Raw genomic sequence first — 15,977 nt, forward strand, 5'->3', positions numbered from 1 at the left:
CGTCGACAGCCCAAGCCCAATTCTGCTCAAAGCCCAAAGGTTTGTTCCCGCCAAATCCCTCAAATCCCAACGACCAACTGTGCAGCTATTCATCGCCCTTCAATTAAGATCAGGCTTGCGCTTGTATCTATCACCGCGTTGAGGTACCCACTTGGCCCGATATAATGATATTGAGATTTGACAAAGTTCATAGCGCAACCCTTCTTGGACTGCATTTTGAGCTTGAGCATTCGTTTCATTTCCATGATGATTCTCCAAAGCAACAGTTTTCAACTATATACGCAAATCAGTTGGCTCATTTAGTTGTTTCACGATGAATCAGTGCGAGAGCAACTTGGATATGGATAGATGATTTGTGTAATTGAATATGCAAATTTTCCTTCTGGTGTTGGGTTCACATTCTACATGAGGTTACAACTTATGGCATTTCTCGATTTAAACTGGTTCTCCAGAAATTTCTTTCTGGGGCTTTTGTAATGCTTTCTTCAGGCCCTTGGATATCTTAACTGTCGGGTCCTTCATGAAAATCAGCTTCTCATCTTGGTTCCTTCTCCGGCCGTCTAAGTTCAAGCATCGCTTGTTCAACGAGTCTATGCTCCTTGTCCTGTAATCATCCCTGAAGGCTTGGTCATTGCTCCATTGCGACATGAATTTCTCCACCTAAATATGAAAACTTTTTGGTCAACTAAGTGCTCAAGCATTGCAAATGACTGATGACTCGGCTGAACTTAATCGGATTAGGTCCCGATGCAGAGGAGGATACATGAATAAAACAAACCTCTTCATGAGACAATTTCTGTAGGGCTACGAGATCTTTCTTTTCGGCAAGCTCTTCGGCATTCCTCATTAGCTCAATGTACTGATGATAGCTGGCATTCTGTAATCACATTATTAGATAAGAATCGCAGCTCGATTTCCATGAAAGTCAAAATCTAGACGGGTGATGTTCTTTTTTACCATTTCGTCTTGCTCTGTCCTCGACTGGGAAATGCATTGTCTGGCTTCATACTTTAGTCTTTCTATGTAATTCAGTTGCTTCTCCATAGAAGTTAAGTCATCTTCCACCACTTCGAGTTCCTTCCGGAGAAATATAACTTCAGCTTTAAACTTCTGATGTCCTGCTCTTGATATTTCCACATAATCCCGCAAAAACTACATAAGCAATGAAAATATTAGTCAGAAGAATCAGTATTCGAGCGAAAAGTTATACTGAACTGACAGTTCTCTGAGCGTATTTTGTTTACTTCGATCCGCTGTTTAATGTTTTTCTTCGAACCCAAAGAGTTCCACATCTTCCCGACGACAGTGGCAGTTGCAATTGCTTCCTCCTTTTCCCGCTCAACACTTTCGATATCTTGGTGGATTTGCTTTTCTTCATCAGCCTTCATGTCGAATTTCCGATAAATCTCCCACTGTAAATTGTGTATCTAGATTTACCAACAAATATTCAGTCTCGATTAGCAACAAAAACAAAAAAACTTTCAATTGAGTAATTCGATTATAATTTGATATCTTACTTTGTCATCATAGTCTTCCATAGATATGCACGAATGTTTCGATCTCTCTTTTACGTTCTTGATCTTGCTCAAGATCTGCCTCTCCTCTGCCACGTTCTTGCTTGCATGTAGCAACCCGTAATGCAAGCTCTGAAACCATTTTTAGAAGTCATGAAGACTCGTAAAGAATCTTTATTGTCCGGGCACTAAGAGCAAATAGAAAGGAGGAATCTAGCTCTTCTTACATGGGGATCGATCTCTTTCACAGTCGAGCTTTGTTTGACGGCTCTTCCGCGACTCTGATTATTAGCGAAACAGAGTTTGTCAAGAGAAACTTGCAGTAATTTCAGTTTGTTCAATTCCACTCCCATCCATCACCGTAATGATGATGCATATGGTTGAGAAGCCAGTGCAATTTATCCCAATAAGCCTGTTCGTGGAATTGAATCACGTGAACAATGTTGCTCATATGATGCTGTTGTAAACTTTTTCCCGAGGGTTTAGTTAAACTTACAAGCTTTTCATTCCTCTTTTGGTTGGTCAGGATGCGGCCTTGCCCCAACTTCTGGATGAGATTTTCCACTTTGATCAAGTTCAGGTTCTCATTTGCGTGCTGCTTCACGAAGTAGAACTGGTGCACCTGTTTCAGGACATGATCTTCATCGGCAGTATTTCCGGGGGATTTGGAGTCGGCATCAGCCACATAAATGGAAGGCAAGTGCGTAGAATGAGCTTCCGGATCCATTGAAGTCGAACCCAAAGGATTTTGTCTAGTTCCTTATATATTTTATATATTGATTTTCTTTATATTAATCATATACCAGAAGGAATCCTCTTGGAGTCTACGGCAAGAAAGTCAACTCTGGAAAATTATATCATCATTGATTCAACAGCAATAATGTTCTTCATATGGGGGAAAAAAATTCTATAGTCTATTCATAGTTTGTGCTTGGTTTTTGAGTTGGAATTTTACTCAACTCAACTCTATTTCAAAGAATAAGAAAAGACCAAAAAAATAGTGTTGACAAATATATAGATGAGTGACAATGTATATATATGTATATAATATATGGATGTGAACGTAAATGAAGAATTTATAGATTTGATTATAAAAATGATTATGAGAAAATGTGAGCCAAAATTATTATTTAATAAAATAAAAAAGTCAATAATAATAAAATTAAATTGTAATGCTGAATTTTGAGAAGAATAAAATTGAGTTTGGTAGAATTTGGATTTACATTTTGACTTTTGAGGGATTTGGAGGGAATGCTTACTTTGGGCTTTGAGCTGAACTGGGCTTTGGGCTTTGGGCAGTCCAATGTGGTGGAAGACCCGGCAGTGGTTCGGGTTTGGGGCTACTTGCTGAGGTTTTCTCCCAAATTGTCTATTCATTGGTTTTGCCTTTATCTGTACTACTTCAAATTGATATATATATATATATATATATATAAGGGCAACATCCGTTAGATATCATTTTTGCAAATTAAGGACTAGGGCCATATCGAACTGACTTTTGTCGATCATATGAATAGGTATACAAGCTAATTAGTAGTAAGCACTGATTTAGTCCTAAACCACCAGTTTGTAATGTAAATATGTTCGAGCCAAATCATGAGTTTGATTATTTCGATAAAATAAGACCAAAACTTCAAAGTGTGTTTTTACCCATGCACGTAAACGCTAAAGCAGTACTCATGCGTTGTACATGAAAGGACGCAGGTTTAATTTCACAAAACTAGAGAGGTGTAAATGTAAATTGAATTATTATTTAAAAAAAAAACTCATGCAATCTGAAAGCTAACAACTAAACTGGGATGTCAGAATCTCATGCTCTTCGGACCAAAATGTGTGCATATTGATCATGCAAAATTCGAGATCCAATATCATGACTAACTCATTTCTTATTGCCCTGACTCAATCAATTAGTTTCTTATAAATGTTTGAGAGAGCAGCAATAGTCGGTCAACGAGAAAAAACAAAAAAGAATACATACACTGGTAAGAGGTCCAAACTCAATCAAGACATATTGTCATTGCTCGGAATTACTTTTGATGGCCCCAGAGAGGTTGAATGAAGAAAAAATACGTGCCTTAGTTACCGGGAACCAACTTGGCTTGGGACATTTCGGAACCGTCCATGAGGGCCAGTTCGGTTATAATGACGATGTTGCAATAAAGATTTTTAAATTGAAGTCCGAGGACAGAACAAGTGATCTTCCGCCACAATTTGAAGTAGGTTATTTACATTTATATAAAGTAGACAAGTCAATCTTTTATTCAATTTAAGCCTATTATCTGAAGTGGCCTACTCAATATAAATTCTTTTGAATTCAAAAGAATGAGAAGATGGCTGGGGAGAATTTTCAGCACCAAAACATTATGCGTTTGCTCGCATATGATGAAGATGATAAAAATTATTATTTGATCTATGACCATATGCCTAGCAGTCTTGAGGAGAAACTAACAGGTCAATTTCACTATATTTATTAATTGTCATTACAATTAATTATTTTTGTAACAAAAACAACATACTAATTTTTCGTATGTATATTCATGTTAGACTTGAGCTGGGAGGATACAGTGGAGATCCTTAAAGGTATTGCTAAGGGACTTGACCACATGCAACAGAAAGGCTACGTGCATGGGGACTTCAAACCGGCAAATGTTCTCCTCGCGGATGTAAGTAAAAGACACCCGTTATAATAAGATCATTTGCTTTTATCTCATTGATAAGAGAGGATTTGTCCATGAAATGGGTAAAATTTAGACTCGGTTTTATGTTGTTTTCATGGTATCTGATGCTTGGATGACGATTTATAGGAAAATTGTCCAAGAAAAGAATTGAAGGCAATTTGATGCATGTTCGGGATGAATTGGAGACCATTGAAGTATCTAGATGGAACTTGCAAGGATACAAGGACTTCTGGTTAGTGGTGCACCACGTGCACAACCGATCCGAGAGGGAGTTTAGAATCAATTCTCGATTTATTTGCAAATCTTAGAATTCCCTTTCAGTTACAATGGGAGTTTTTTAGGAAATCTTTAAGATATGTTCATTATTTGTTTCCTATTTTTGAGGGAGATATAAAAACCTATGGATCATTTAGGTTTAGGGTTTTTTTTTGGGCTGGAAGTTTAGTTTTCTGTGGAGAGAAACTGGGAGAGGAGGCTGGCGGCTGCGGAGTGTTCCTCCAACGATCATCAGTTTTCATGGATCCCTGCATAGCCATGCGTGGCTAATTTGTTTCGTTTGACTTGAGAACGGAAACCTCACGGTTTGGTTGTGAGGAGCAGGTTTTAATATTTCGATTTCAGCACTTATTTATTCTTGGATGTCATCGTTACAAGTATTCTGTCATGGTTGTGAATAGGATATTTGTAAATTAGCTTATCGACGACTACTACGGTGTTTGTAGAAATCGATTCGAAGCAAGACTAATTAGGAACAAACGGTAGTTGCTGCCCTAATTGGTTAGAGAATGATAGGACGAGTCAATTAATTGATGAATCAATTAATCGCTCAGGTTAAGGCATCCTTGCGCTTAAAGCTGTCGCTTAGTTAATTAGGGAATCGGTTGATACCTTGTTAACTAGTTGATGAACTTACTAGTTAGACGGTGTTTTGACTAGTTAGAATTTAGATGCTAGTTGATTCCTTGCGGTCGCGGGAATCGAATCTTAGCTGCTGAAATTTACATTCTGATGCTTCTATGATCAACCAAACGCTAGGTGGTTTTCGAACTCAAGTCATACGTCTCTCGATTATTGATTACTTACTCTCCCTTGCACTTTTAAATTGTTTTTGCTGCAATTTAGTTTCTTGATTATCAAAATTCCCCTATCGTTACTTTGCTAGCTCATTGGTTTAGAGAATCTTTTAGCCTCCTTTGGGATTTCGACTCGGCTCTCACCCTTTTCTTACTACAAGTTTTGGGGAAACCGATTTTATTTTGGGGGCTTCGACAGGCCTTGCCAAATTTGGCGCCGTTGCCGGGGAGGCAATTTAATTCTCTTAATTGTTGAGCTAATATATGCCCCGTTCTTCTCGTACAGGTGAAATTATCTTTGATCCAGAGATCGAGAAGACCGCAAGGGCGAATCGGAGAGCCAAAAGGCTAGCCGACGGGCTCGTGGAGCCAACCTCTTCTTTCGACGACAGTGAGAGTGAAGAAGAACAAGAATTGACTGCAACCACAATGGCTAGAGAACGAACATGGAGGGAGCTAGCAGCTCCTGACTTGAACCAACAACCATTGTGTATTACATACCCAGAAACAGAGGCCGCCTTCGAGCTGAAATCAGGGCTGATACACCTTCTACCTACCTTCCACGGACTTTCAGGAGAGGACCCACATAGGCATCTCAAGGAGTTCCACACCGTGTGCTCCACGATGAAACCCCGAGGGGTGACAGAGGAGCAGATTAAGATGAGAGCTTTTCCTTTTTCCTTAGCTGACAAGGCCAAGGATTGGCTCTATTACTTACCGCCGGGGTCCATCGCTACATGGAACGATCTGAAGAGACAATTTATCGAAAAATTCTTCCCAGCTTCGAGGCTAGGCACCATCAGAAAGCAAATCGGTGCCATTCAACAATTCTCGGGCGAGACGCTATATGAATATTGGGAGCGGTTTAATCAACTCTGCGAGAGCTGCCCCAATCATCAGATCTCAGACCAGCTCCTGCTCCAGTATTTCTATGAGGGTTTGCTCCCTATGGATAGAACCTTATTAGAGGCAGCAAGTGGAGGAGCATTAGAGGATAAAACGTTACGTGAAGCTCGAGATTTGATCTCTAGAATGGCAGCTCATTCTCAAAAATTTGGAGGTAGACAAGATTCAGTTCCCAGTAGAGTGAACGAGGTGGGAAGCTTGAGCCTAGAGGGCCAGATATCAGAATTAACAACTTTGATGAAGCAAGTGGTATTGGGCCAAGTACAAAACACCAAGAAATGCGGCATATGCTTCCTCCAAGGCCACGCCACCGACGCTTGCCCACAGCTACAAGATGAACCTGATCCGCAAGCAAATGCCATTAGCGGGTTCTCAAATCAGCAAAGGCGGTACGATCCATACTCCAATCAGTACAATTCGAGATGGAGAGATCACCCCAATTTGAGATATGGACAGCAGAATCAGCAGACACCACCACAAGCTTTCAGATATAAGAAACCCGATCCTCCACATAACCAGGAATCAAACTCTTTGACATCATTGGAAGACATCGTCAAGAGCTTAGCAACTAGCACCCTTTCATTTCAAAAAGAGGCAAGGGCGAGTATTCAAAATCTGGAGAATCAAATGTCTCAACTCGCCACCACCGTAAGCAAACTAGAAGGTGCGAAAGGGAAGCTACCATCCCAAACGGAAATAAACCCAAGGGAGAATGCAAGTGCAGTCACGCTAAGGAGTGGGAAGGTGTTGGAACCTGCAGTTCCTTCTAAAAATCGGGCACAAGACAAAATTGATGAGGGTGAAACAAAGAAAGAGAAGTCGGTCGACGAGACGAAGGAAGACATCATTAACACTCCCATCCAAAAGATAGTCATTCCTCCACCATTCCCAAGTCGATTCGCGAGAGCTAAGAAAGAGGAAGCGGAACAAGAAATTCTCGAGACCTTCCGGAAGGTAGAAGTGAACATTCCTCTACTCGACGCGATCAAACAAGTGCCCAGATATGCTAAGTTCCTCAAGGAATTATGCACCAACAAGAGGAAACTGAGTAAGGGCGAAAAAATAAGTGTAGGGGAGAATGCATCGGCCGTCATCCAAAGGAAATTGCCACAAAAGTGCAAGGATCCAGGTATGTTTACCATTCCATGCACTATAGGTGAGAAAAGAATTGAGAAGGCCATGCTAGATCTAGGTGCATCCATAAATGTCATGCCTTTATCCATTTACAGGACTTTGAATTTAGGGCCTTTGAAGGACACTAAAATTATCATTCAGCTTGCTGATAGGTCTAATTCATACCCAGAGGGAATGATTGAAGATGTGTTAATTAAGGTCAATGAATTCATCTTTCCCGTAGACTTTTATATCATTGACATGGGTGACAAGCACAATTCTAACTCGTCACACATTTTGCTTGGAAGGCCATTCATGAAAACGGCCCGAACAAAAATCGATGTGCATAATGGGACACTTTCTTTAGAATTTGATAAAGAAACGATTACATTCAACATATTCGATGCTATGAGACATCCAGATACTTTGGAATCTATATCTTGTGTTGATGTAATTGATTCGTCTGTTCGAGATGTGGCAGAACAGATTTTTGTGCAGGAAGAGGTCGATTGGGCAATCCAACAAATCAAGGATTATGATGCCCAATGGGAAGAAGATGGAAGAGCAAAAGATTCAATTCAGCCTTTAAAATCACTTATAGATGTGTCAAGAAGGTTTGAAAGTTCAGTTTTACCATTACCGACTTCCACCGATCGGCTTCTCCCTTCTATTGTGCAGGCCCCCAAGTTAGAATTGAAGAAGCTTCCAGAGAATTTGAAGTACGTTTATTTGGGTGAAAAGGAGACCTTACCAGTCATCATCTCAAAGGAACTAACAAAGGTACAAGAAGAACAACTAATTCAGGTTTTGAAAGAGAACCAAACCGCCATTGGATGGACGCTCGCAGACATCAAAGGCATAAGTCCCTCTGTGTGTATGCACCGAATCTTATTGGAGAAAGATGCACAACCAAAGCGAGACCCACAGAGGAAGCTTAATCCAACAATGAAGGAAGTCGTTATGAAGGAAATACTTAAGCTCCTGGACTTAGGAATTATCTACCCCATATCAGACAGTCAATGGGTAAGTCCGATACATGTGGTTCCTAAGAAAACAGGACTCACCTTGGTGAAAAACGAGCGGGGTGAGTTGGTTCCGACAAGAGTGCAGAACGGGTGGCGAGTGTGCATTGACTACCGAAAACTTAATGCGGCTACTAGGAAAGATCACTTTCCTTTGCCTTTTATCGATCAGATGCTTGAAAGGCTAGCTGGTAAGTCATACTTCTGTTTTCTCGATGGGTATTCGGGATATTACCAAATAGTGGTAGCACCAGAAGACCAAGAGAAAACAACTTTTACCTGTCCGTTCGGTACTTTTGCTTATCGTCGTATGCCTTTTGGATTGTGTGATGCCCCTGGAACATTTCAACGTTGTATGATGAGTATCTTTTCTGACATGATAGAAAACTGCATAGAAGTGTTCATGGATGATTTTACAGTCTATGGTGATTCTTTTGATCGTTGTTTAGCTAACTTGTCCAAGGTCTTGCACCGTTGTATTGAGTCGAACCTAGTACTTAACTATGAGAAATGCCATTTTATGGTGACTCACGGTATAGTTCTAGGTCATGTGATATCTTCTAGAGGCATTGAAGTTGATAAATCCAAGGTTGATCTAATTTTAAATCTGCCATACCCATCTAACATTCGAGGTATTCGAAGTTTTCTTGGCCGTGCAGGTTTCTATCGGCGATTTATAAAGGATTTTTCAAAGATAGCTCAACCATTGTGTCATTTACTTCAGAAGGACACTGATTTTGTATTCGGAAAGAATTGCAGGGAAGCGTTCGATAAGCTCAAGGAGCTCCTTACATCAGCTCCAATCATCCAACCACCTGACTGGAAGCTCCCTTTCGAAATCATGACCGATGCAAGCGACTACGCTATAGGAGCTGTTTTGGGGCAACGAATGGATAAACGCAGCCATGTGATCTATTATGCCTCCAAAACCTTGGATGCAGCGCAGCGCAACTACTCGACCACAGAGAAGGAGCTTTTGGCCATTGTATTTGCATTAGAAAAGTTTCGATCATATCTGCTAGGATCGAAAATTGTTGTGTTTACTGATCATGCTGCACTTAAGTTCTTATTGGCCAAGAAAGAGTCCAAACCTCGGTTAATTCGTTGGATCCTTTTGCTGCAGGAATTTGACTTAGAGATCAAGGATAGGAAAGGATCTGAGAACTCTGTGGCAGACCACCTGAGCCGACTTGTGCGAGATGAGGAACCCCTTCCTATCTCCGACTCCTTCCCAGATGAACACCTCTTTCACGTGCAAGGAGAAGAACCCTAGTATGCCGATTTGGTAAACTTCATTGTAACAGGTACATTTCCCCCTGGATTAACTAAGGCAAGACGGAACAAGCTGCGTAGTGACTCTAGATATTACATATGGGATGAACCATATTTATGGAAGTTGTGTAGCGATCAAGTCATACGTCGTTGTGTTCCCAACAATGAGATTCATTCCATCCTAGCACATTGTCATTCATATGCATGTGGTGGGCATTTTGGGCCCAAGAGAACAGCTAGGAAAATTATGGATAGTGGATTCTATTGGGAAACGTTGTTCCGTGATGCATATGGATTTTGTAAGGGTTGTGAAAGGTGTCAAAGAGTCGGGAATATATCTCGTAGGAACGAGATGCCTCAAGTGCCCATGCTATTTTGTGAAGTTTTCGACGTTTGGGGCATGGATTTCATGGGACCTTTTCCTAGTTCATTTGGTTTCAACTACATTTTGCTTGCCGTTGATTATGTCTCTAAATGGGTTGAAGCAAAAGCTACTCGGACTAACGATGCTAAAGTTGTTGTAGGATTCTTGAAGTCTAACATCTTTAGCAGGTTTGGAATTCCACGAGCCATCATAAGCGATCAAGGAACCCACTTTTGCAATCGCTCCGTCGAAGCATTGATGAAGAAGTATGGAGTCCATCACCGTGTAGCCACCACGTACCATCCTCAATCCAATGGCCAAGCCGAGGTGTCCAACCGGGAAGTTAAGAGCATTTTAGAGAAGACGGTCAACCCATCAAGGAAGGATTGGAGTTTGAGATTGGATGATGCGCTTTGGGCCTACAGAACTGCGTATAAAACTCCAATAGGTATGTCACCGTACCGTTTGATTTTTGGGAAGCTTTGTCATTTACCGGTTGAAATTGAGCACAGAGCCTTTTGGGCGGTCAAACAATGCAATATGGATTTGAGGCGTTCCGGTGAGGAAAGAAAATTCCAGTTGCAAGAACTGGAGGAAATCCGCCTTGAGGCATACGACAATGCAGCCATGTATAAGGAACGCGCTAAATTGCTTCATGACAAGGTACTCCTTCGGAAGGATTTCTCCATTGGCCAAAAGGTATTACTCTTTGATTCAAGATTGAAACTCATGCCCGGTAAGTTACGTTCCCGGTGGAAAGGTCCTTTTGTGGTTTATAATGTGTTATCTAATGGGGTTATTGAAATTCAAAACTTGGAGACAAACCAAATTTTCAAGGTGAATGGACATCGATTGAAACCTTTTGTCGAGAATTTTGCAGTGTCTCTATTGGAAGAAATGCGTTTATCGCACCCCATCTACATGGATTAGCAGGTCAACGGCATCGTCGAGCTAACGACATTAAACTAGCGCTAATTGGGAGGCAACCCAATCTTGAATTTTCCATTTTATTTTAGTTTCCCTTATTTTATTTATTTATTTATTTTTTTTTACGCGGACACATTGCACTGATCGAGTCTTATCCGATTCTCTAGGAACACAGTCCACTTCCTACCTCTTCACTACTGCCGCAGCGCTTAACTCTCCAGCTACCCATGGCGATCCAACACCCGCACTTGGACCGCTACGAGAAAGAACAGAGGCGCCAAGGTCGGATGTTGGAACGCATCCCTATCACCGTCACCACAGCCCCACCAGTCGTAGGGGAGTCTTGTTCCTCTTTCTTTTACTTTGTGTATCTCATTCTGTTTTATAGTTTGTGTTTGCATCTTGCATATTGTGTTGTGTTGTCCACATGGAGGACCATGTGCGTCTTAAGTGTGGGGGGTTTTATTCTATATGCATATCACTTACATCTCATTGACATTCACATGTTGCATTCTAGATAGTTGCATACTCATGACATTTGCATGATAGGGACCCCCATATGATTAGCAAAATTATACATGTTTGAGTGAGATTAGCTAAGTCATGTGATAGATGAATTGCCTAAGAGAATTAGCCCATAGCTCGAGTTGTGAATCCGGTACCGAAGCGTGTTGATACAGTAAATAAAAAAAAAAACACCTATGTGAGGTCTTGGGCCAATGATTGATACACCTCTCTATCAATCAATTTTTTTGATTGAATGTGTCATTTCATGATTAAGTACTCTAGAACTTGCTTGGAATCTTGTTGAAATTTGTTTAATTGCAAGCATGGAAATGATGAAGGCATAGGATTATCGATTGAGCCAAACAACCTGCCCATCATGTTTATCCCCTTAGTGAACCCATTTGAGCCTTGGTGACGTAAGCCTTTCCTTTCTTCATCCATATTGCCTTATCCTAAACTATGCACAAGACGTCTTTTTAGAAAAACCATGTTCCCTTTTTCTTCATGATCATAAGGAAAGTCGAGCATTTAGCTTAGATGAATGGGGGAAATGAGTGGTGAATATTTCGTGTGCGAGAACAATGAGATGAAGTTATTTATTCAACAAAAAAAATTCAAATAAAAAAAGAAAAAGAAAAGAAAGAAGGGCTGTAAAAAAAAAAAGAAGAAGAAGAAAGAAAGGCTGCAAATGAAAATGATCAAAAGAAAGAAGAAAAAAAGGTGCTCATCCATATCGGTATCAATTGCACATCATCATGGGATCTGGAATATAGGGAGAAATGTGTTAATTTGTTTGAATCGTGTTCTAGTAGTCTAAATGCTCTGCTTTTCTTATGGTTGTCTTGTGCTTATATGAACCTGAATTTTTCCACCTCTTTTTGTCCAAGCTACATTACATTCAGAAAAAAGTCCTTCAGATTCATGTCTTGCAAGTTATTTATAATGGAGATGAGATGTAAAAGCAAGCTTATGGTAGTGCATGCTCATGAAATTGGATTTGAGTGACAAACACATAGCCTAAACACTTGAGAGAGAGCGCATACACATCCCTAGTGAGGATTACTATGTCAACATGTTAGGCGACGTTTCTTGGAGTAAGAGGGAAGTTCATTTATGCAATTTTATGCTCTCAAATAATTTAGTTGTATACTCATTTGGGTATGTATCGTCTTGTTAATACTGGGGAGCTAGATTTTTCTTTGATATCTTACTCGAGGACGAGCAATGTTTAAGTGTGGGGGAATTTGATAAGAGAGGATTTGTCCATGAAATGGGTAAAATTTAGACTCGGTTTTATGTTGTTTTCATGGTATCTGATGCTTGGATGACGATTTATAGGAAAATTGTCCAAGAAAAGAATTGAAGGCAATTTGATGCATGTTCGGGATGAATTGGAGACCATTGAAGTATCTAGATGGAACTTGCAAGGATACAAGGACTTCTGGTTAGTGGTGCACCACGTGCACAACCGATCCGAGAGGGAGTTTAGAATCAATTCTCGATTTATTTGCAAATCTTAGAATTCCCTTTCAGTTACAATGGGAGTTTTTTAGGAAATCTTTAAGATATGTTCATTATTTGTTTCCTATTTTTGAGGGAGATATAAAAACCTATGGATCATTTAGGTTTAGGGTTTTTTTTTGGGCTGGAAGTTTAGTTTTCTGTGGAGAGAAACTGGGAGAGGAGGCTGGCGGCTGCGGAGTGTTCCTCCAACGATCATCAGTTTTCATGGATCCCTGCATAGCCATGCGTGGCTAATTTGTTTCGTTTGACTTGAGAACGGAAACCTCACGGTTTGGTTGTGAGGAGCAGGTTTTAATATTTCGATTTCAGCACTTATTTATTCTTGGATGTCATCGTTACAAGTATTCTGTCATGGTTGTGAATAGGATATTTGTAAATTAGCTTATCGACGACTACTACGGTGTTTGTAGAAATCGATTCGAAGCAAGACTAATTAGGAACAAACGGTAGTTGCTGCCCTAATTGGTTAGAGAATGATAGGACGAGTCAATTAATTGATGAATCAATTAATCGCTCAGGTTAAGGCATCCTTGCGCTTAAAGCTGTCGCTTAGTTAATTAGGGAATCGGTTGATACCTTGTTAACTAGTTGATGAACTTACTAGTTAGACGGTGTTTTGACTAGTTAGAATTTAGATGCTAGTTGATTCCTTGCGGTCGCGGGAATCAAATCTTAGCTGCTGAAATTTACATTCTGATGCTTCTATGATCAACCAAACGCTAGGTGGTTTTCGAACTCAAGTCATACGTCTCTCGATTATTGATTACTTACTCTCCCTTGCACTTTTAAATTGTTTTTGCTGCAATTTAGTTTCTTGATTATCAAAATTCCCCTATCGTTACTTTGCTAGCTCATTGGTTTAGAGAATCTTTTAGCCTCCTTTGGGATTTCGACTCGGCTCTCACCCTTTTCTTACTACAAGTTTTGGGGAAACCGATTTTATTTTGGGGGCTTCGACAGGCCTTGCCACTCATGTTCTTGATTGCTAATTAAAAGCATTTGACATAAATTGTGGAAATTTTTAGGATAATGAACCAAAAATCACCGATTTTGGGACTCTCTCCAGGATTGGTGCCAAGAAATGGGTTAATATTTTTACGCCGGGCTATGGTGCCCCAGAAGGGAATGGAGGTATGGTCTGAGTATCAATTAATATTTTTTTTTCAAAATCCTATTTGTGATCATAAGATACGATAATTGTACATTTAACTATTAATAGGTCCACTATCGGATAGAGTGGATGTTTTCAGCTTCGGGATAGTGATGCTGCAACTGCTGTCTCGTAACTTGGAGCTTGAGGTGCTTATGGTCAAAGGAAAAAAGCCCAAGAAAATGGAATTGCGTGACTGGACAATCATGGAACTGGGTTTGAAACATCATGCAGTTCACAAGAATTTCAAAGAATCTTGTAATAAGGACATTGCTATAGCTCTAACAGAGCTTGCAGTGCGTTGTACAAATAGTAACCGGAATGGTCGTCCCCTCATGAGTGAGGTGGTTCAAAAACTCAATAATCTTGTGTCGCAAGCAATTATTCCTGATCAAGTCATTAATTAAGTAAGATTTAGGAACTCATTTGCTTTTTCTTTTTCACTTTCTTTTCTTTGGTCTTTCCTTTGTCAGCTGGTTCTTCTCGTATGTTCCATCAATGAAATTTCCGTTGTTGATTTGAAATTGAACTCCTTCCCTCGATGCATATAGTTATTAAATTGATAGTGCCTATTGTGTTTCTCGGGCCTAGTTGTTATATATGACAAATTTCTCAACCTAGGCTATCGATGGAATATCGGATGGATGTTATTTGTTGCTTGTCACAAGCTCCTAATTAACACCATCTTATTAAAGTAATAACACCGATTTGATAGGTTCCCAGAGAACCCAACAAATATTTGAAGGTTTTATTGGCTATATGTAAGCAAGCAAGCATTCGGGACATTCAACTGGAAATGTTCCATGAAAATTATTTGAAGTGTCGTACAAAAAGCAAGGTAAGTTTTTATTTTTTTGGATAAATGGTAGAGACTTTCATTAAATAAAATGAATTTACATCAAGTGCCATTTATCCAACAAAACTACCAACAAAACTACCAAATAACATTAGCTAGCGATGAGCTATATCAAGAGGGTTAAACATGTGATTGACTATGATAGAATTTACAATTTTGTGAGAGAAACGGGGGTAAACACAGAGCTTAGCTTTCACATCTGCAAAAATCTTCCGAACTATAGCCTCTGGAAATAAGTTTTGCTTTTGATAAATCCTTACGTTCCTCTCACGCCATATGTAGTATATGTAGTGAGTCCATAGAAGCTTCAAACAAATTACATCGAGTTTCTTGCCCCGAAGAGAATAAATCCAACAAAATTCCGTATTCCAACTCACCAAATTACGGTGCAAGCCAACTCGAGCCAACAAACTTCTCCAAATTTCCTGGGTGACTGGACATTCAAAAAAGAGATGTTCGTGAGTTTCCCACTGTGTGTTGCAGAATTCGCATTCAACTGACGCAATCTGAATCCCCCATGTTGATAATCGGTCCTTTGTAGCTAATCTATTATGAACACAGAGCCAACTGATGAATGAAGATCGCGGGAGCTGTCCATCAAACCAAATCACATTACTCCATTCCAATGTCGGGCTTCTGACTCGTAAACACTTCCAGGCATTAGCAGTGGAGAACTGCCCAGATTTGTGGGGGGTCCATAAGACTGTGTCATGGTTGGAAAGATCAAGAGCTGCAGCTAGGTCTCGGATCAAAGCGGCTTGTGGGTCCGAGCTCCGCGGCCAGTGCCATTGTCCTTGCGAAAGAACTGCGCTAACTTTTGCATGTTCACCGAGGGTAGGGAAACATTGTAGTCCTCGACAACAAAATTTAATCAATGGGCCAACTGGTAATCAGGCATCATACCAAAAAGATATAGTAATACTTGAACCAACTCTGCAGCTAATATAAGGGGAAATCAGTGCTCTCAACTGCAAGGTAAGTTTATAATGACTGGTGTGGTCTCTATAAGACACATGCTATGGATAAATTTCTATTTATTGAAAATTGCACGAGTAGAGTAGAGGTGAATGG

General features: G+C 40.2%; 2 protein-coding genes across 2 annotated transcripts; one reads left to right on the forward strand and one right to left on the reverse strand.

The window, feature by feature from the left end:
* Positions 1 to 364: 364 nt before the first annotated feature.
* On the reverse strand, positions 365 to 1,418 carry LOC116206248 (proton pump-interactor BIP103-like). The gene is made up of 4 exons (XM_031539065.1): positions 1,245 to 1,418; positions 958 to 1,152; positions 779 to 877; positions 365 to 660 (listed from the first exon to the last, which is right to left on the reverse strand). Exons 1-4 carry the CDS (start codon positions 1,386 to 1,388, stop codon positions 436 to 438), a joined length of 663 nt encoding a protein of 220 aa, XP_031394925.1. The 5' UTR covers positions 1,389 to 1,418; the 3' UTR covers positions 365 to 435.
* A 2,426-nt stretch (positions 1,419 to 3,844) lies between these two features.
* On the forward strand, positions 3,845 to 14,457 carry LOC116204368. The gene is made up of 6 exons (XM_031536449.1): positions 3,845 to 3,965; positions 4,059 to 4,094; positions 5,552 to 9,498; positions 9,580 to 10,779; positions 13,926 to 14,031; positions 14,120 to 14,457. The coding sequence occupies exons 1-6, from the start codon at positions 3,845 to 3,847 to the stop codon at positions 14,455 to 14,457; spliced, it is 5,748 nt and encodes a 1,915-aa protein (XP_031392309.1).
* Positions 14,458 to 15,977: the final 1,520 nt, after the last annotated feature.

The sequence above is a fragment of the Punica granatum genome, chromosome 4 (assembly GCF_007655135.1).
Source record: "Punica granatum isolate Tunisia-2019 chromosome 4, ASM765513v2, whole genome shotgun sequence".
NCBI lineage: Eukaryota > Viridiplantae > Streptophyta > Magnoliopsida > Myrtales > Lythraceae > Punica > Punica granatum.